At 45.7% G+C, this 22,719-nt stretch overlaps 1 protein-coding gene across 1 annotated transcript in view; it reads left to right on the top strand.

Annotated features, from left to right (window-relative positions):
* The window catches only part of LOC112215777 (cadherin-4-like), a 404,729-nt gene that overhangs the window by 358,660 nt on the left and 23,350 nt on the right, over positions 1–22,719 (top strand). The window contains exons 10-11 of the mRNA XM_042299244.1: positions 7,568–7,753; positions 12,405–12,658. Coding sequence (XP_042155178.1) covers positions 7,568–7,753; positions 12,405–12,658 — 440 coding nt within the window. The remainder of the gene's footprint in view (positions 1–7,567; positions 7,754–12,404; positions 12,659–22,719) is intronic.

Here is a 22,719-nt window from a genome sequence, read left to right as displayed (position 1 = left end):
AGCGGCGAGAGGCTGCATACTCTTTAAACAATGGTTGATGCAAGGAGTTGAATAACCGGAGGTGGGATAAGTGGCATCCCTTCTCTATTGGAGTGCTTAGGCAGATGGCATGTATTTTTCCCCTGCCTCTGTTCCTGCCCATTTGATAATGGGCCATTTTAAACCTAAAACTAGTTTAACATATTAGTAAAGAATATATTCATTTGAGAATTGTCCGATGGGTGATAAGAGGATCACTTGACGAGAGAACGGTGTGTGCAGCCTGAGGTAAGGGTCAGAGTGCAAGCCTCTTTTTTTTTGCTTCCTTCTCAAATCCTCTGCAGTCACGTCATGCAGCCCATATACGTTTGGATTTCGAAGGCATTATAAGGTTTGTATCCTTAACAACTAAAGTTGGAAAATAACTCGTAGCCTATAGGACCCGTTTCAAATGATTACTTTTACACTCAACATAGCTTTCATGTGCACTCTCTCCGGGATGGGAAAAAATATCCTTTTGATTTTATTCAGCTAAGTTCAATTATATTCTTCTTACTGTAAAATCATATAATATAAAATAATGAAACAGGACTCATGAGCATATCTTGTCTGCTAAATGAACAAGCCCACAGCGTATGGCATGCCGCATAGCCAGATAACATACAGTAAGCCGTTTGCATGACAACAACCGGCTGACAAAACGTCATGACCGCCACAGACCAAGTAAGGGGCGGAAGAGGAAGAGGAAGAGGGAGAGGGGAGGAAGAGGGAGAGGGGGGGGGATGGGAGATGGAGGACTGGAATACAGGGAAAAGGGGTAGAAGACGAAAGTTATAAGGCGAGAGCAGGAAAGGGGTAAAACACAGCCCTGGCATCATCTTTGAGACAGCGCGCACTCCTGACCTGAGTGAAATGAAACATCCAGTCGTCAACGTTCATCCCCCGGAGAACAACAGCAAGCAGACTTAACGATGATTATAGTTGTGTAAATGGGGACGATCATTACCGTATATGGGAGAGGAAATAAAAGGTCATTCCTGGAGTCAACCAAATCAAAGTAAAGAGCGATGTGTGTAACCAAGCAGTATGGAGATCAGCAAGACTAGCATACGTTGCTGCAAATGTATCCATACATCCTCTGGTCTTCCAGGGGATGTTGATCATTATACAGTAGTTCCCCCAGCAGCGATGAGTACCTCTTGAACAAGCCTGCTGTCCACACACACATTTTAGTCATTTAGCAGATGCTCTTATCCAGAGCGACTATGTAGTCGTGGTCCCCTGTGGGATTTGAACCAGCAACCCTGGCGTTGCGAGTACCGTGCTCTACCAACGGAGCCACACAGGACACACACAGTCATACCCTGGAGGCACCATGCTGCCAGACATCGTAAATGTGTGGAGGGTTGCAGATAGGGGAGAGGAGGAGGGATGAGATGAGGGGAGGCGGTGAGTAGAAGCAGTATTCCTGATAGTTGGGAAATGAGAAAACTCTGAATGATTTGTTATCCGAATGGCTGGAATGGGTAGGATGGCTAAAAAAGTATAAGGGAGGGATGGCTGAGAGTAAACAGCAAGGAAGGGGCTGTGATTTCGACAGCACAGTGCAAGCAATTAAGCAATTAAGCGGTTACTTCTGTACATAAGCAGGTACTTATGATTGTAAGCAAAGATGCAGTGGCTAGTGAAGGTCTTCACATTTTTCTTACTTCAAAGTACATCTAAAAAGGGATTATATTGGAGGTTTTTCCCCTATAGATCTGCACAACCCACTCCACATTTTCAAAAGGAACGATGTCTTGATTGTGTACGTCTTCACACCCCTGAGTTGATACTTGATGGAAGCACCTTGGGCAGCCATTGCCGCTGTGAATCATTTTGAATAATATTCTATTAACTTTGCACAACTCTTAGGGCAATATTATGTCCATTGGTTTTGTCAAAATTGCTCAAGTTCAGTAAATGTGTGAAGGAATCTTTGAGTCAGTGCCGAGACCACTCAGGAACACTCAACACCCCTTGGAAAGCCATTCTGGTGTGTCTTTGGCATAAACATGTGTGCAATTGTCTCACTGAAACATGAAACTATATCCCAGTGTTCGGTTTCAGAAGACTGAGGAGGTTTTTCCTTTAAGTTTTTACCTGGGTTTTGCTCCTATCATATTTATTTTGATCCTGACAAACTCCCCAGTCCCTGCCGATGACAAGCATACCCATACCATGATGCTGGCACCACATGATGCAGCAACATTGAAAATGTGGAGTAAGTTGTGTTGTTTGGTAGGAAATGAATCAAATTTAAAGTCCAGGTAGCAGATAATGGACATTATCATATATTTATGTAGTTGGTGCTGTATTTTAATTAATATACGGTACCAGTCAAAGGTTTGGAGACACCTACTCATTCAAGGGTTTTTCTTTATTTTAACTATTTTCTACATTGTAGAATATTAGTGAAGACATCAAAACTATAAAATAACACATATGGAATCACATAGTAACCAAAAACGTGTTAAGCAAATCAAAATATATTTGATATTTGAGATTCTTCAAAGTAGCCACCCTTTGCCTTGATGACAGCTTTGCACACTCTTGGCATTCTCTCAACCAGCTTCACCTGGAATGCTTTTCCAACAATCTTGAAGGAGTTCCCACATTGTGGAGGTCAGGTCATCTGATGCAGCACTCCATCACTCTCCTTTTTGGTCAAATAGCCCTTACACAACCTGGAGGTGTGTTGGGTCATTGTCCTGTTAAAAACAAATGATAGTCCCACTAAGTGCAAGCCAGACTGGATGGTGTATCGCTGCAGAATGCTGTGGTAGTCATGCTGGTTAAGTGTGCCTTGAATTCAAAATAAATCACAGACAGTGTCACGCTCACATCATCACACCCCTCCTCCATGTTTCACGGTAGGAACCACACATGCGGGGGAACATCCATTCTCCACAAAGACACGGTGGTTGGAACCAAAAATCTCAAATTTGGACTCATCGGACCAAAGGACAGATTTTCACCGGTCTCATGTCCATTTCTCATGTTTCTTGGCCCAAGAAAGTCTCTTCTTATTGGTGTCCTTGAGTAGTGGTTTCTTTGCAGCAATTCGACCATGAAGGCCTGATTCACACAGTCACCTCTGAACAGTTGATGTTGAGATGTGTCTGTTACTTGAACTTTGTGAAGCATTTATTTGGGCTGCAATTTCTGAGGCTGGTAACTCTGAGTCTTCCTTTCCTTTGCGGTCCTCATGAGAGCCAGTTTCATCATAGCTCTTGATGGTTTTTGCGACTGCACTTGAAGAAACGTTCAAGTTCTTGAGATTTTCCGAAACAACTGACCTTCATGTCTTAAAGTAATGATGAACTCTCATTTCTCTTTCCTTATTTGAGCTGTTCTTGCAATAATATGGACTTGGTGTTTTACCAAATAGGGCCATCTTCTGAATGCCACCCCTACCTTGTTGCAACACAACTGATTGGCTCAAACACATTAAGTAAAGAAATTCCATAAGCTATCTTTTAAAAAGGCACACCTGTTAATTGAAATACATTCCAGGTGACTACCTCATGAAGCTGGTTGAGAGAATGCCAAGATTGCGCAAAGCTGTCATCAAGGCAAAGGGTGGCTTTCTTTGAAGAATGTCAAATATAAAATATATTTTGATTTGTTTAACACTTTTTTGGTTACTACATGATTCCATATGTGTTATTTCATAGTGTTGATGTCTTCACTTTTATTCTACAATGTAGAAAATAGTTTAAAAAAGAAAGAAAAACCCTTGAATGAGTACAGATTTGTCCAAACTGTTGACTGGTACCGTATATGGTTTCTAACTTAGAAAAGTATTTTGTACATCAATTGTACAATGGATGCTCCCTGCATATAAAAACCACAAAGAACGCACAATCTTAATTTCTATGACTCACACAATCTTTATAGAAAAAAAATCTAAACAAATTTGAGTGTACATTAGCAAGCCAGCAGCAGCTGAAATAGAAAGTGAATTCTCTCCTCCCTTCCTCCCCGCTTTTAGCTTGTGGCTATCAAGTGTCTAACTGGCTGGGTTTAGGATATTTACTAGCCCATACCAGTGACAAACTTAGCTATGTTAGTGACATAATTGTTGTTACATTTTGACACAGGCCCTTGAGCAGGCGTATTCATGCATGTATGTGTATTTCATTAACCCTGTGTCAGTCATTAAGCCACGCCGAGCCCTCCAGTGGCCCAGGGGCGATCGGAGCTGATTAATTCAGCTGTTTATCGGAACTCCAGTGCAAAAAAGGAAAGAGCTTACGCAGGTGGAGCGCCTCGCGGCACAATCATTAGGAGAGAGCTGAGAGGTGAGGGAGAACGGGGGAGGGAGGCACCGTACGACAAGAGCAGGGGAACACGGGGATTTAGGAAAGGTAAGAGACAGAAATGAGAGGAAAGAAAGGGACATCAGCAAAGGCGGTTTATTATGAGGCTTCACATATAATATATGTTAATCCGACTGTACGGTATGTTTTGAGGCCATGTGGATGTCTTGTCAGCATGACTTTTAGCATGTGTTTTTTTTCTTCCTATCTGCAGCTTCTCCGGGTTGTGAGTAGGTGGGTGTGTTGGGGGGCTGAGGTGCTGAAAACAGCAGAAGTATCATTTTCACGCTGGACGTTACCATAGGAGTTAGCATTAGCATGCACCCTGGGGGGCCAATAAGATCCTTATGAGGATGAGTTAGCAGATTGGCTAAGCATGTGTCAGGCGTAGAGCTCATCAGCGCTATGTTGCGCCACCGCCACACAGCAGGGGCAAGCACAGAGAGAGGGGTGGAGAGGGAGGAGAGGAGAAGGTTGTGGGCTGCAAGGCCCGAGAGTAAGTAGATGGGGATAGGGTGGAGGAGAGAAAAATGAACAATAGAAGGTGGTGGGTTGAAGGGAAAGAGAGTGAGGAGACAAATGAAAGCCGACTAAATATTTTAATGGCAGAAAGGTTTCTTCCAACAGTCATTTGTTCAATAATTTCACCACTTCTTTACTCCACTGACCATCAATGCACATTATACAAATGTTCCAGAATTGGATCTGCTGTGGCATCTATGATGTACTATTCTAGCTTTTCCATATCCATAAGGAGAACACACACGGTCAGGACCACTGTAAATCAGACCCCCTTTTTTTTTTACTATATTAGGATTCTACAGTTGCGGTAGCTGATTGATGATAGTAGTTTGTAACGGATGGAGTCTCATCCACTGTATTTTTGTTGTGTTGAAGTGCATGTCAATCACCCAGCACAAATGGGGGTTAGCTGAATAAATGCTGTGGCGGATATTGATGATGATCGCCCTTGTTATTTTGCAAAGTGGAGGTCTTGGATTCACAATGAGCAGGGCACTTTTTACAAGCTACCTCTACAAATCATCCAGTTCACCAGTGGGCTACATAAAAGCCACTTTGTCGACAATGAAGGCCATTAAGCAAATATTTAGTGTTTGCAGCAAACCCAATAAATCTATCAAAGCGTCCCAGAAATAGAAAGTTTTGGAGAATTTCTCTTTAATGTTACAGATTAATATTTCATCAGGCCTATCAGAGGCTGACCTATTTTTCAAGGCGGCAAGGCAGGCAGGCAGTGGGTGGGGTGTTTATATGTTTCAAAGTGGATGTGTTCATCTGTTTGTGTGATTATCTTTGTACTTTTGCCTGTGAGTTTAAGAAAAAAGTAGATGTGTGTGCGTGCATGCGTGTGTGTGTGTGTGTGTTCCCCATGCTCAGTAGTGAGGAATAATCCCAGCCAGTAGGAAACACCAGCTTGGCCTGGATCCTTTTCTCCTCTCTCATCCTGACATCACCTGGGCTCCATGATGAAGCTCTCTGTCACCCCCATCTGCCCCTCTCCCACCACCCCTCCCCTCCCCTTCTCTCCCCTGCCTCCCCCTCTCCCCTTTCCCCTACCACCCCCTCTCTCCTCTCATCTGCCTCCCCCTACCTCCTGCTCTGCCTCCCCCTCCACCTCCCCACTGCCAATAATGTGACGGCAGGATGAAGACAGTCCTCGTGCACTATTACTTTCACTGTGTGATTATTCCTCTGTTCTTTCTGTTATTCACTGTGGGCCTGGAACACCTTAAAATGACACCCCTCTTAAGCACAGACCCACTGGGCACAGACGTCAGTTTAACGTCTATTTTTATTTACATTTGGTTGACTTCTCAACTAACATGAATTCCTACTTGAAAGTACCCCTCCCCCAAAAAATCACAGTGAAATTGGACTTGTGAAATTCCCTTACATTGTTGACTTTCCACATTGATTCAACAAATTATTTTGTTGAAATTACGTGGAAACAAAGTTGATCCAACCAGTTTTTATTCCCGTGGGGACCCTTGTTCTGTAGACTCTATAGCAGCCTTTGAGTTTGTGAGTGTGGTTATGTATGGTCCCTATACTGTATGTCCCTAAATGTCCCTATTATAGTTAAAAACTTTCCTCAAATCAGCATGGAGAATACCCTGGCCTAGCCAACAACAACATCAAAACAGACTTAGTGAAGAGTGTATACACACACACACATTCGCACGCTGCCTCTTTATCCAATCCCAGCAGACGAACAGGACCACCCCGGGAACCCTCTTTTTCCTGAAGAATGTCATTGGTTCTCTAGACGACCATCTTGCTAGAGCTTCCTAATCCCACTGTGTTTGTGTGCTGGGTCACAGTGTGTCTCAGCGTGTCTCGGTGGGGGGGCCTAATGTTATTGTGTGTAGTCTATGCAGACAGAGAAGGTCTCCTGCGTCTGTAGGGCAGGGATCATCAGCTAGATTCAGCCACGGGACAATTTTTTTCTTGAGCGGATGGTTGGGGCCCGGAACATAATTACAAATCATTTATAGACTGCAAATTGACTGCAAGAAGCCCAAACAAATATAATATTTGACAAAAAAAAAAAATATATATATATATATATATATACATATATTTACATTTGTATACTATCACATACAGTATGTCTCTCTATATCTACGGTATATCTCTCTACTTTCCCAAAATGTCAATCACTTGGAGCTGATTTGCTGTTGTCTATACAGTCTTTTATATCCAACAATTAAAATAATAAAATCACCCGCGGGCCGAATTCGTCCCGCGGGCCACCAGCTGGGGGGGCCTGCTTGACAGACTGCTAAGCTGTGATCAGTTCCCAACCATAACAGACAGACTGACTCCTCTGCTGTCCTTATCAGGACAAAACACATGTGTTTCTGCAGGACATCTAAAAACCCACTCAGAGACACACAAACACATGTCCACTGCCGCTTAAGCCCTCCCAAAAGCAGGCCTTTTCTCTCTCTCTCTCCATCCCCCGCTCCCTCCATCAGTCTCTCAGAAGAACAGAAAGATGGGGAGAGGGCAATAAGAAAATTCTTCAAAATGTGGAGGCAGAGGATAGCGCGGGTGTTTAGCTTGTTTAATGCCCCTAACGCACCGGAGTAGTGCTTGTGGAGTGACGGGATAGTTAAGCCAATCGACTGCCTACTTACACAAAGAATGAGGCGGTGGAGACTTCGGCTAACTCCTCTCATCTCTCTCTTTCTTACCCCTCGCAGTTTTCAGGGGAGGTCCCAGAGAACCGGGTCAATGTTGTGGTTGCCAACCTGACCGTGATTGACCGGGACCAGCCACACTCGCCCAACTGGAATGCCGTGTACAGGATCATCAGCGGAGACCCGATAGGTCACTTCACCATCATCACCGACCAACACACCAACGACGGCATGGTTACCGTAGTGAAGGTAAGGCCCTGTGTCCAATCAAGACAGTGCTACATGATCTCAGACAACAACAAAAATGCAGTGGAGAGTTTTGTCTAGAGCAGATTGGTTCAAAGCTGTTCCACAGAGATTTACATGTAGGAAAGTAACAGAAAAAAAAGCACCCAATTCTGTTTGACCTTTGCTCTGAAAAACATTTGATATTGAATGGGCAGGTGGTGCTAAAATAGTGAAGAATTCCACGTCAATCAGCAACTGAAAACGGATATTCTCCAGGTCTCACCTAGACCCACTTATCATATCCATTTCAAAAGCACACTTCTTCACCGAGCCTACAGAAAGGTCAAGGTTGAGTGAGGACTGTTGTTGTCAGGTCTATATCGTATGATATTTTATTTTAGTAACCATACGACATGTCCTTGTGAGGTTGATGTAGCACATACAGTGTTATCCCATTAATCTGTGTGTTGCGTGTCAGATCTATAAGTCAGTGTGTGTCCGCCCCAGGCTGTACACTAGCTATAGGCTGGGGAGGGGCAGCTAAGGACACAACACAATGGGAGCTTTGACTTTGAAACCCCCTAGCTAAGTCTAATTGAGGGATAGGGTAGGTCCTTCACAAGCACATGGGCGCGCATTTATGCACCAACCTCGCACGCACACACACACACACAGTGAACCCGTACACACACATATATAATGGCTACTAAGACCATTGCAACAAATTCGATATTGATTTCTCAATTACAAATTGCAGTGGTGTTATAATGTTCTAGCTACTGAGGTGGATGGATACAACAACACAGCCGTGTCTTGTCATCCTATCTGTTTACCGTTTTAGGAACAGGCTTGTGTGTGAGTGTGAGTTTTTGTGTGTGTGCGTGCCTGTACAGGTATACTGTATACAGCGTGTTTGACTAGTTTATTGATGAGCTGCCCCTGCAGAGCCAGTTGTAATTCCTCTTTCTACTCCTTTTGTCTGTCTGTGTGACTCTACAATAACATTTTGAGGAATGGCATTAACACCCCTCTATTTCTCTCCGCACCTCAGGCACTGGCATTTTGCTTTCCTTCATTATCTCTAGATGACTGGATTTTTACACTGAACCAAAAATATTAACGGAATAAGTGTTGGTCCCATGTTTTATGAGCTGAAATGAAAGATCCCAGAAAGGTTCCATACGCACAAACAGCTTATTTCTCTCAATTAGTGTACAAATTGGTTTACATCCCTGTTAGTGAGCATTTTGCCTTTACCAAGATAATCCATCCACCTGACAGGTGTGGCATATTAAGAAGCTGATTAAACAGCAGGATCATTACACAGGTGCATCTTGTGCTGGGGACAATAAAAGGCCACTCTAAAATGTGCAGTTTTGTCACACAATGCCACAGATGACTCACGTTTTGAGGGAGCGTGTAATTGGCATGCTGACTGGAAGAATGTCCACCAGAGCTGTTGAATGATACCATAAGCCGCCTCCAACGTCGTTTTAGAGAATTTGGCAGTACGTCCAACCGGCCTCGCAACCGCAGACCATGTGTAAATACGACAGCCCGTGACCTGCACGTCCGGCTTCTTCACCTGCGGGATCGTTTGAGGACAGCCACCCGGACAGCTGATGAAACTGTGGGTTTGGACAACCAAAGCATTTCTGCACAGAATCCGTCTCAGGGAAGATCATCTGAGTACTCGTCGTCCTCACCAGGGTCTTGACCTGACTGCAGTTCGGCGTCGTCACCGACTTCAGTGGGCAAATGCTCACCTTCGATGGCCACTGGCACGCTGGAGAAGTCTGCTCTTCACGGATGAATCGCGGTTTCAACTGTACCTGGCAGATGTGGCGTGTTGGTGAGCGTTTTACTGATGTCAACGTTGTGAACAGAGTGCGGAGTGTGGCGGTGGGGTTATGGCACGGGCCGGCAAAAGCCACAGTCAACGAACACAATTGCATTTTATCAATGGCAATTTGAATACCGTGAGGAGATCCTGAGGCCCATCGTCGTGCCTTTCATCCATCGCCATCACCTCATGTTTCAGCATGATAATGCACAGCCCCACGTCGCAAGGATCTGTACACAATTCCTGAAAATATCTCAGTTCTTCCGTGGCCTGCATACTCACCAGACGTCGCCCATTGAGCATGTTTGGGATGCTCTTTCACAGCCATTGAAGAGGAGTGGGATAACATTCCACAGGCCACAATCAACTGCCTGGTCAACTCTATGCGAAGAAGAAGTGTCGTGCTGCATGAGGCAAATGGTGGTCACACCAGATACGGACTGATTTTCTGATCCACGACCCAACCTTTTTTTTAAGGTATCTGTGACCAGCAGATGATATCTGTATTCCCAGTCATGTGAAATCCATAGATTAGGGCCTAATGAATTGATTTTCTTATATGAACTGTAACTCAGTAAAATCTTTGAAATTGTTGCATGTTGCGTTTATATTTTTGTTCAGTGTAGAATACCTTTCATCACTACTCGCTCCCTGATGTACAATTGAGCAGGCAGGCGGGTGGGCAGCCGTAAGCTGCCGTAGCAACCCCAGGGAGGATATCAGGAAATCATAAATTAAGAGCCAGGAGCAGCGCCGAGGAATAGACCGTCTCAACAAGTAAACAGGAAGGCTTTGAGTCTCTCTGGGGAGCAGAGCCGGAATGGCTACCAACTCTAATCGGTTTCACATCAGACAACCTGGAACGCATAGGTAGCAGGGAAACGGGGGAACATCACAGAGCCGCATTTGAATTCTTGTGGTATGTGTTTACTGAGGAGGCCTCTCTGGCTGCTAGTGGAGGCACATCAGCAGAACACGCTGACATCTCTCACATGCTTACTGAGACAGCTCCCCTGGGACCCATCGCTGCTCCGTAAACAAGGACTGAGGTCTTAACCCGCACATGTCACACGTGTAGAGAACTCTCTGCGGAACCAATAAGAACACCAATAAGGAATCCTGGATTGAAACAGAGGCACCACAGAATCAAATACAGACAAACATACACACACATGCGCACGTATGCACACACACACTATTTTGCCTTTAATAAGTCATTAGGATATGTAAATTCAAGAAGCCTGTGATGAACACAGGAAATGATAGGGGTGACTACACACCAGAGAGAAGAAAGGAGAGGAGCGGGAAGGAGGAAGTGAGGAGTAGACGGGAGAGTTGCCAATGAGGAGAGGAGGCAGGGTAGATTATATTAGGAGGAGGGAGGGAGGGAAGTGAGGAGAAGGGGAAGCAGGGGAATGGAAGCGCTTAGGAGGAGAGGGGATGAAGAGCAGATTCGGGAAGGAGAAGAGGAACGAGAGGGATGGAGTAAAAGGTGGAGGGGGAGATGTAGTGAGTGATGGATCACAGGAAGGAGGTGGAGGCTAGGTTATTGACCTTTAACCCCCTCGTTCTGCTCTCCTCCCCTAGGATGTGTGTGTGTTAGTGAGCCTTCAGATACGCCGGACCTCCCTGTGCACTGAACACCACTGGCTATGGATCAAAGAGCTCCGAGTACACCACTGGTTCACCCCACACAGACACACGCAAAAGGGCAGGGCACGCCAACACCAGCCATCTCTTCTTATTACTTGTGCACGTACACACATACCCCACCGTGGCATCTGTCAGATCCAATCCCCTCATCACCCTGGCTGCTTGATTATGAATGCTTTTTATATCTCTGCCCGTCGTGTCCGTTCGCTGCTAACACTGAGGCGATGCAACACACAGATGTGCTCCAAATCATTACAGTCACAATCAAACCCAGCAGACACCAGCCCCCTTGGCGCTAATCATCAACCGGATAGCTAACTGTAATCAGACCGAGCATCACGCAACACCCAACATATTTGTTTGTGTGTTTCTGGTTATTTGAATCTGGGTTTGTGTTGTCTTCATTAAGCCAGCCCAGAGCTGTCGCTCCGTTTTAGGGTCACAGGGCAGATCGCCCTTGTAGGTGGCTGGAGCTAGCCGACGCACGCACGCACGCACACACACACACACACACACACACACACACACACACACACACAGCGAGGAGTTTACCCAGCGTGAACTGAACAGGGAGCACTACAGCAGCCAGTCCATGAATAGTTTAAGGCCTGCCTAACCCACTCAGTGTTAGCAGGGTAACTACAGGTAGGGGTATAGAGGTCCCTCTAAGTTTAACGGTAACGTTGTTCAAATTCATCCCAGCTATTGCGGAAGCTAGCACTGCTCAGCACCAGGACTCAGCTCTCTCTCTCGCTCTGTCGCTCTCTCTCTCTCTCTGTCTGTGCGTGTTTAACACCTGTAGGTGGAGGATAGAGGGACTGAGGAACTGGAGGAGAATGTTTAAGTGTTCTGGGGATGGCTGGGGGTTAGATAGCACCGTGGGTTTGATCCCTCTCTTGTTATTTCTCTCCCGTATATATTTCTTCTCACCATAGTGCAGGGTTTGTTTCTTTCCTGCTTTCTTTCTCCCGGTTTATTCGACCCTTCCTAGTATTCTCTTATTATCCATCTCTCTCGCTCTCTTGTCTCTCGCTACCTCATCATTGATTTGTCTTCTGTTTGTATTTGCCTTCCTTTTTCACTACAGCTTTGCCTCTTTCTCTCTCTGATTGCCGTTTGACGGACTGTGAGATGACTGATTGTAACCTAATTATCTCCACCTCTCCTCCTCTCCAGCCGGTGGACTTTGAGCAGAACAGAGCCTTCATGCTGACGGTGGTGGTCAACAACCAGGCCCCGCTGGCAAGTGGGATCCAGTCGTCCCTCCAGTCCACATCTGGGGTCACCATCTCTGTGGTAGACATCAACGAACCGCCCTACTTCCCTACTAACCCCAAGTCCATCCGCTTTGAGGAGGGCGTCCCCGCTGGCACCTCTCTCACCACATTCTCAGCCAGCGACCCTGACCGTTTCATGCAGCAGAGCATCAGGTACTGGACACACACATTTACACACACACACACACACACACACACACATACAGACACACAAACACACACACATTCACGCATGCACGCACACGCTCACACTCTCTCCCAACCCTGACTGCTTCCTGAGCTGAGCATTAGGTACAGTGGGGAACTATGCAAACAAACTGTCTCCTCTCTCTCTCTCTCTTAAGATTTCTATGTAAACTCACTCAGTACAGAGCTGCCCTTCCCCCTGTATAAACTAGCAGTAGTGGCACAGTGGCCAAGTGCCATCTTAGGGCTTATACAGGCAGCGAAAAGTAGTTGCAAAAAAATATTTGTTTTATATAGCATGTACATAAGCTTTTTTCTATTTACATTAGCAACGGTATGCCACATGCCAAGAGAGAGTTCGGGGGCTTGGCGATGTGACGTGACATGAATGTTCTACCTCAATAGCTCAAGTGTACTGTAAATACACAGTAGCCAGTAAGCATGCAAACTCTTCAACTAGCTAACATTATGCAAGCACCTTTTCATCTACCATATTACACTCTTGATTAATGCAATAAAAGCATATGACAATCTTGAATAATGCAGCAAATTACGAGCTTGTGCAGATATTTAAAGGTTTCTTTTCTCGTCCACGCACTCATTCATTTAGCTGCAAGACCATTACACGGGAAAAAGTGGCACAACCGCTAGCTAGCTAGCTAGCGTCAAGTAACAACATTTGTTTCATCAAGTAGCTAAATTATCATAGCAAGAATGAACGTTTACCCCTCTCGGACGAATATAAAAGTACAGTAATGCCATCATACATTGTCAGTCATCACAGAGCTCGGTGGCTAACAAGCTAACCAAATGTCTGCATCCTCCTCACAGACTACCAATAGCTAATGCTAAAGTCAGCCAACGTTAGCTGAACCGTAGCTAGGTTGCTTTTTGGCCTACTTACCGTATTGACGTTACCTTTGAACACGTTTCCCCAAATGGCGGCCCGCGCTGGTTTTATTTGGTCCCCCACGATATTTTTTTTGGGGGGGGGGACATAATACTAAAAGCACCACACATTTTTTTTTTTGCATTTTGGAAATCTGTTCCCAAGTTTTACCACGCATAATAGAGAGACGGGTGATCATACAAATGTAAGCAAGGTTTGAGAAATTCTTATGTTTTAGTCAAATACTATGCTAAACAAAATATAAACGCAACATGCAACAATTTCAAAGATTTTACTGAGTTCATGTAAGGGAATCAGTCAATTGAAATAAATGTATCTGTTGGTCACAGATACCTTAAAAAAAGTCAAGGATCAGAAAACCAGTCAGTATCTGGTGTGACCACCATTTGCCTCATGCAGCGCAACACATCTCCTTCGCATAGAGTTGATCAGGCTGTTGATTGTGGGCTTTGGAATGTTGTCCCACTCCTCTTCAATGGCTGTGCGAAGTTGCTGGATATGGAGGAAACTGGAGCACGTTGTCATACACGTCGGTCCAGAGCATCCCAAACATGCTCAATTGGTAACATGTCTGGTGAGTATGCAGGCCATGGGAGAACTGGGAAATGTTCAGCGTCCATGAATTGAGTATGAGGTGATGGCGGCGGATGAGTGCCACGACAATGGGCCTCAGGATCTAATCACGTTATTTCTGTGCATTTAAAATGCAATTGTGTTTGTTGTCCATAGCTTATGCCTATGCATACAATAACCCCATCGCCACCTTGGGACACTCTGTTCACAATGTTGACATCAGCAAACCAATCGTCCACACAACTCCACAACTCTGCGGTTGTGAGGCGTCTTATGGGAGATCATTTCAATTCTCTGGCATCACCCCTGGTGGACATTCCTGCACTATGAATGCCAATTTGCTGCTCCCTCAAAACGTTTTTAGAGTGGCCTTTTAATGTGCCCAGCACAAGGTGCACCTGTGTACTGATCATGCTCTTTAATCCGTTTTTTTATAAGCCACACCTGTCAGGTGGATGGATTATCTTGGCAAAGGAGAAATGCTCACTAACATGGATGTAAACACATTTGTGCACAACATTTGAGAGAAATAAGCTTTTTGTGCGTATGGTCATTTCAGCTCATGAAACATAGGACTAACACACATACTGCGTTTATATTTTTGTTCCGTGTATATCTGTTTGAGTTTCCTGTGGTCAATTTACAGTCTAAAAATTGTTTCTCATTATGTTCTGGACCCCTACCATCCTGTCAACAAAAAATCGTCCAGCAACTGAATCTAGTCAATGATCCCTGCCTTAGAGCAAACCATGCTTCATTTCATCAATATCATGCAAATCAGTACATGAAAAAACACATTGCGACTGACAAAGTTGTTAGTTCACTGAGTTTCTACTTGTGTTTTCTGCTTGCTTTTGCATTGAAATAAATTCTGGTGGTCCGAGATTCCCTTCAATTTCAGAATAACCGGCTGTTACTGCAATTTAGGTAAAAACTCAATAAAACAAGTCTCCAATATAAGGATGCCTATACATTTCATCTCTTTCAAAACCATTATGATTTTTACTGTAGGAGCATTTGGCTCAATGATACAATTCTGTTTACACCCGATGGCTCAGAGAGGCGGTGACTCTTGAGTAAGGCTCTCCTGCAACCTCCGGCGGTAGTGGTTTGAGATGTGACCAGTTCGCAAGTTTACATTGCAGTATTTTCTCTAAATCTGTAGGCAATCTCTTGTAGTGAGAATAGGGCCATACGTGCACGGATACAAAAAGAGAGAGCGACAGAGAGAGAGAGAGCGGGAGGATGAAAGTGAAATGGGGACCATGGTTCTTGGCAGTGTCCATCTCTCAGCAGTCCAGTCTGCCAGTGCTCGCTCGGCGCCAGCACAGGGCCCTGAGTTAGGAGGGCACGAGGGTTAATGGGGAGCACTGCCCCCTGGGTAACCCGAAGCCATGTGTATTCTAAAGGTATAGATAGGACACACACACACACATACAGCATCTGGCCCCTGCTCGAAGGCCTGACACAGCAGTCTGTACACCTGCAGTGTTCCCAGGGCTCTCACACTATTGGCTGTGAATCTAAACCAACCTTTAAACGCCGTCTGTGGAGCACAGCAGTGTCTTCACTTCCTCAATGTCAGCTGATTTATGACACGATTATGTTGATTATGATGTAGGAGGGAGGGGCTACATTGTTCTTTCACACATACTTGCAAGCACGCACATACAGTCAATCACTCACCTAAACACATGTGTGCTGTGGTGGGAAAAGTACCCATACTTGATTAAAAGTAAAGATACCTTAATAGAAAATGACTAAAAGTAAAAGTCAACCAGTAAAATACACATTCAGTAAAAGTCTAAAAGTGTTAGGTTTTAAATATATTTAAAGTGGCAATCAGCAGTAGAAACAAGAACACAGTGACATCCCTTACCCCTGTTTCGGTAAGAAGCTGGAGCTGGAGAAATGTAACCACTCTCAAATTCATAAACAGAGCTATGGATGCAAGGACTAATCATCCATGATATCAAATGATAGTTTTAACCATATTGTGAGGCTGTATAGTGTTTGTTTACATTTTCTTTGTTGGAGTAAAACAAGTTTATATTTGGGGATCTGATGGTGTACGACAGTAAAACTAAGCTCATGAGGCATTTATAAGTTATATTCTTCAAGAATCAATAGGTGCATATCATTTATTTATACGTCCAAAAATGGATGTAGCAACTACTGTAGCCCCTTTAAGTATGAAACGTAAATAATTTAAAATTCCTTAAATGAAGGAAACCAGACGGCACTATTTTTTTAATTTTTTTTTTTTTTTCTTTACGGATAGCCAGGGGCACACTCCAAAACTCAGACATTACAGGGAAAATGTATGTAGTAAACAATATGTAGTGAAGTAAGAGTACAAATTCCCCAAAATATGACTTAAGCAGTACTTTAAAGTATTTTTACTGAAGTACTTTACACAACTGCTAGTGTGTATGTATGGTGTTTGTCTGTATGTTTTCTCCCTGGCTGGGTCAGTCTGACTAAGTGGATGGCTGTGTCTATGAGAGGGCCAGGCCATCACCCCACCCCAAACCCCACATTCATCGTCATGTACCCTTTTCCTCTCTCTCTCTGGGGCAAAGATCTAAACAAATTTGCCAGTTAATTTCACTGCAAATTAGTGTAAATTATAATTATAATTTAGGAAGACGCCAAAGTCACCAGCTGGGCTCTCTGTCTTGCTGCAGCTCTCTGTCTTTCTCTTCTGTCTCTCTTTGCTTTCTCTCTCTCCCCCTCCCCCCTTTCCCTCGTTCTCTCCCGATCCTTTTCCGTACACCAGTTTTAGTCCACAGTACATCTTGGAGATAAGTTTGAGTAGCTGAGGCACACTGTGTTCTGTCATGGCCTGCCTCACACATTCACACTCTCTCCCTTTTTCTTTCTCTTCCTCCTTTCCTCTCTCTCCACCCCTCTCTCTCTCTCTCTCTCTCTCTCTCCATCTCTCTTTCTCTCTCTCTCTCACACACACACATGCACAAACACACACTGATACACAATCTCCCCACCACAATCAATTCTCCTGCACATCTAGTGTTTTACCGTAGCCCAGCCCTGGCACCTTAAGAAACTAGTGGGACAGTTTGCCCACATCAGCCTCCAATGTGGTTTCATCTGAGAGGTCCCGTGTGGCTCAGTTGGTAGAGAATGGTGCTTGCAATGCCAGGGTTGTGGGTTTGATTCCCACAGGGGACCAGTATGAAAATATATGCACTCTGAATAAGAGCGTCTGCTAAATGACAAGAATCTGTATTGCAGTCCTATAGTGTGAGAGGCGTAAAAGGCATCAGGCTTGGATCATGCAGGGAAACTAATCACTTGGATTCTTATTCCTCAAAGGAAATGTAATCATACATAATGAATGTGTGCTAAGTCATGCCAATCAACCAAACCATGTATTATCTTGTTTGTAGTCAGCCATTACACTCTGTCCTCACAATCAGACACGGGGGAACAGAAACCATGCAAAGTTTTAATGGGGGTTTTATCTGTGGTTTTTTGTTTTATTATCAGCTGAAACTTTTGATCGGAAGCCCATCTTAGTAGCCAGTGAGCAGAGTTTGTGTGTGTTGACTAGCTAGCAATTTGTCACGACTCATTTGTTTTGGTGACTGGTTTGAGGCACAACTCCCATTGTATGTGTGACTACTGCCAGGTTCAAAGGTCAGAGATCTCTCTATGTGACTGAGGGAGACCAGACAAATGTAATGTGAGTGTAGGAAAGAGGAAGGGTGCTGCTGAATAAAGAGAAAAGGAAAAGGCAATGAACAAGATGGAGAGTGAGAGGAGGAAAAGCAGGGCGGGGAGGTTTGGAGATTTGAAAGAGGGAAGGGGGAGGTCAGGACCAGAACTTGACAGTTTTTCTTCAGTCTAATGGCAGGCAGTGAGTTCTAGGGGTGGTTGAGGGGGGACAGAGGCCAGTGTATGGGGGAATGGGAGGGGGGAAGAGGGGGAGGCTTGGAGAGAGGAATCAGGCATTACCTGTCAGAGCCAGACGAGCGAGGCGAGGTGTGGGATTGGAGATGCACGCATAAATGATTACCCAGACCACCCTGCATGGGCTGGAGGAAGGTGAGGAGGACATGTATTTTTGATTATCAAGGACAGGCTTTGAAAAAAATACATTTTCTTCCTTCTACCACTACTATCGCTAACCCCAACAGACTTCACACTAGATCGTATTCACTCCTCACACCCACTTGCCAGTTCCACAAAGCTGTCATATGGATAGAGAGACTGATCAAGGTAGTAGGCAGACGATGGAATTATGCAGCTTGGATACTAACACTTAATATAACTTGCACTTCTCCTTGTTGTCTTTTAAAGCACCAGAGCTAACAATGGCTGTCGGTTCCAGACAGTAGAGAAGCAGTAAGAACCAAAGAAATGAAATGATAAAACTGCCCACCAACCCCAGGTTTTGATATCAGCAATGAAATCATAGAATTGACTCTGGCCTGCCAAGCCAGATTGCCGTTACTTGAAAAGTGCTTTTCCCAGTCGTGTACTGTTTGTTTCGTGTGTGTGCAAATCACGTGGGATCGCTGGAGGCTGGAGGTGGGGGACTCCGATCCGTCGGGTAGATTTAGCTCGGCGCCAGTTCTGTAACGTATCCAACGTCTGTCACTGCGGCAGCCCAGGCGTCCCAACAGAAACAGGAAGTGACACTTCATTTGCTGACTGCTATGGCAACTGCCACTCACCCAGGCAGTGGGATTGGCTCACAGTGTGGCGTGACTATAATGCGGTCACTATGGGTACGACGAAGCAAAAGCCAGCACAGCTTTCCCTTGGATCTGACACATCATCGTCCGTTAGAGCTGATAGTCACGTGAAATCCCAGCTGAAAATCTGACATTCAAACTAGAAATTAATTAAGAGGAAGTGATGTTCAACACGAGCCGCCGAGATTGAGATCTGCACTCAGGACCCACTGAGGTGCCCTTAATGTGCCCGATTGTTTAAAGAAAATGTCTAATTACACACCCGATCGTCTCTTCAATGCGGGGGGGGGGGGAAATTGGCTTGCGCTGGAGTGCTATAATGCACTTAATAAACTTGATCTAAGTTTTATTTTAACTGTGTTAGGCACTGTTCGGGGGATTTAATTAATGAGTAATGTTTGAGCGTCAGGCTCTGGGGAGCAGACCTTTTGTGTAATGTCTTTTATCATCACAGACCTCTAACTTTTAATGTTACCAGATAAGGGAGGGGGAGAGAGGGACGAGAGAGAACAGGACCTTAATGGAGGTGAGGGGCGAAAGGGTGTGTCCATTTCCCCCTCTCTACCTCTTTATTTCTCTATTTCCTGCTCACCAACTCCAGCCTCAGGCTTCTTCCTCTCCTTCTCAGGTTTCTTCCTCTCCTTCTCAGGTGTGACTGCTCTCCACTGGAGACCTAGAGTACAACCTGGACCTGCCTCCACAGACAGACAGAGACCTAGAGTACAACCTGGACCTGCCTCCACAGACAGACAGAGACCTAGAGTACAACCTGGACCTGCCTCCACAGACAGACAGAGACCTAGAGTACAACCTGGACCTGCCTCCACAGACAGACAGAGACCTAGAGTACAACCTGGACCTGCCTCCACAGACAGACAGAGACCTAGAGTACAACCTGGACCTGCTTCCACAGACAGACAGAGACCTAGAGTACAACCTGGACCTGCCTCCACAGACAGACAGAGACCTAGAGTACAACCTGGACCTGCCTCCACAGACAGACAGAGACCTAGAGTACAACCTGTACCTGCCTCCACAGACAGACAGAGACCTAGAGTACAACCTGGACCTGCCTCCACAGACAGACAGAGACCTAGAGTACAACCTGTACCTGCCTCCACAGACAGACAGAGACCTAGAGTACAACCTGTACCTGCCTCCACAGACAGACAGAGACCTAGAGTACAACCTGTACCTGCCTCCACAGACAGACAGAGACCTAGAGTACAACCTGTACCTGCCTCCACAGACAGACAGAGACCTAGAGTACAACCTGGACCTGCCTCCACAGACAGACAGAGACCTAGAGTACAACCTGTACCTGCCTCCACAGACAGACAGAGACCTAGAGTACAACCTGTACCTGCCTCCACAGACAGACAGAGACCTAGAGTACAACCTGGACCTGCCTCCACAGACAGACAGAGACCTAGAGTACAACCTGGACCTGCCTCCACAGACAGACAGAGACCTAGAGTACAACCTGTACCTGCCTCCACAGACAGACAGAGACCTAGAGTACAACCTGGACCTGCCTCCACAGACAGACAGAGACCTAGAGTACAACCTGGACCTGCTTCCACAGACAGACAGAGACCTAGAGTACAACCTGGACCTGCCTCCACAGACAGACAGAGACCTAGAGTACAACCTGTACCTGCCTCCACAGACAGACAGAGACCTAGAGTACAACCTGGACCTGCCTCCACAGACAGACAGAGACCTAGAGTACAACCTGGACCTGCCTCCACAGACAGACAGAGACCTAGAGTACAACCTGTACCTGCCTCCACAGACAGACAGAGACCTAGAGTACAACCTGGACCTGCCTCCACAGACAGACAGAGACCTAGAGTACAACCTGTACCTGCCTCCACAGACAGACAGAGACCTAGAGTACAACCTGTACCTGCCTCCACAGACAGACAGAGACCTAGAGTACAACCTGTACCTGCCTCCACAGACAGACAGAGACCTAGAGTACAACCTGTACCTGCCTCCACAGACAGACAGAGACCTAGAGTACAACCTGGACCTGCCTCCACAGACAGACAGAGACCTAGAGTACAACCTGTACCTGCCTCCACAGACAGACAGAGACCTAGAGTACAACCTGTACCTGCCTCCACAGACAGACAGAGACCTAGAGTACAACCTGGACCTGCCTCCACAGACAGACAGAGACCTAGAGTACAACCTGGACCTGCCTCCACAGACAGACAGAGACCTAGAGTACAACCTGGACCTGCCTCCACAGACAGACAGAGACCTAGAGTACAACCTGGACCTGCCTCCACAGACAGACAGAGACCTAGAGTACAACCTGGACCTGCCTCCACAGACAGACAGAGACCTAGAGTACAACCTGGACCTGCCTCCACAGACAGACAGAGACCTAGAGTACAACCTGGACCTGCCTCCACAGACAGACAGAGACCTAGAGTACAACCTGGACCTGCCTCCACAGACAGACAGAGACCTAGAGTACAACCTGGACCTGCCTCCACAGACAGACAGAGACCTAGAGTACAACCTGGACCTGCCTCCACAGACAGACAGAGACCTAGAGAGAGAAGAAACCATTGATAAAAAGAGCAAGACTGATGGATACATGCATACACAGACTGTAACAAGGTTATTTCATGTTCATGAATGTAGCATCTTCCCTAATGAAACCCATAGCGGGTGGTAACTGTAACAAAAGGCCTACAAGTTTTAAGAGATTACGTTACCCCAGGGAACCCATTGCGGGTGGTAACAACAGAAACACGGTAGCTTTAATCACGTCAGGTGAGTGTCACAAAACAAGGTTGATATATTCTCGTCGGGGGAATTTAGCGAGAAGTGTCAGCCTAATTGCATTTGCAACACAGCTCCTTTTATTGCATTTCCGTTTTTGCGTGTTGCACTTGCATCGTAGAGAGACTGTTCTATAAAGCCAAACATCTTACATCAGATTCCATGGGCAGTAAGCTTCAGCAGCTTCCGAACACAGTCAGCTACTGTCTTTCTCCTCTCGCTCTGTCTTTTATCCCTGCCCCCCTCTGTGCAGGCCACACTCCCTCCCCAGTAGTTATTTCACAGGCTGCCAGTTCCAGTCTGCGGGTAGCTGCCTGCCGCGCTGACCACTCGGCAGTGTGGAAATGTCATCCCTCTCATCCCATTCCCAAGGCCGCGTAGAGCCTGGGATACAGCCCACTAGCCTGCTGGGAAAATCCCCACATCTTCTCCACAGGGGAGAGATTACTCCCTCCATCCCTCTCTCTTTCCATCGCTCCATCCCTACATTTAGACCTTCTCTCCAGCCCACTTACCGTAGTGCAGGCCTATGGGAACATGGTAGACATCGTTAGAGAGCCTGAGGGAGAGGGTATGGGTATTAGGCATGGAGGCCTGTTTGCAGGTGTGAATGTGTTCTCTACGTCAGTGCATATGAAACACGGATGTAGAGGAGAGAGGAGAGAGAGAGGAGAACCCAGGCAGATATCCACACAGGGATTTCTGGGTAAATTGTGGAGATGATACCCTTATTTTTCTCTCTCCTATCTTGGAATAATACCTTCACCTGCTCCCCTATCCCCCCCCTTTACTCTCATACACATTTACATAGTTACAGTTTAAAGTACAGGGATGTGGAAAATCAGGTGAAATTGACTGTAAGCTACAGGCTGTGAATGAGATATTGATGAAGTTTTAAACTGGGTGTTGTGTAACTGGCATACAACTGAACAGCACTTTTGAAAGTGATGTCCATTCCATTGATTTAGTCGACATATGTTAACCGCCGCCTTAACCTGCTACCATCCTCCTCTTCGCTGATGAAG

The sequence above is a fragment of the Oncorhynchus tshawytscha genome, linkage group LG16 (genome assembly GCF_018296145.1).
Source record: "Oncorhynchus tshawytscha isolate Ot180627B linkage group LG16, Otsh_v2.0, whole genome shotgun sequence".
NCBI lineage: Eukaryota > Metazoa > Chordata > Actinopteri > Salmoniformes > Salmonidae > Oncorhynchus > Oncorhynchus tshawytscha.
This window is presented reverse-complemented; position numbering and strand designations above follow the sequence as displayed.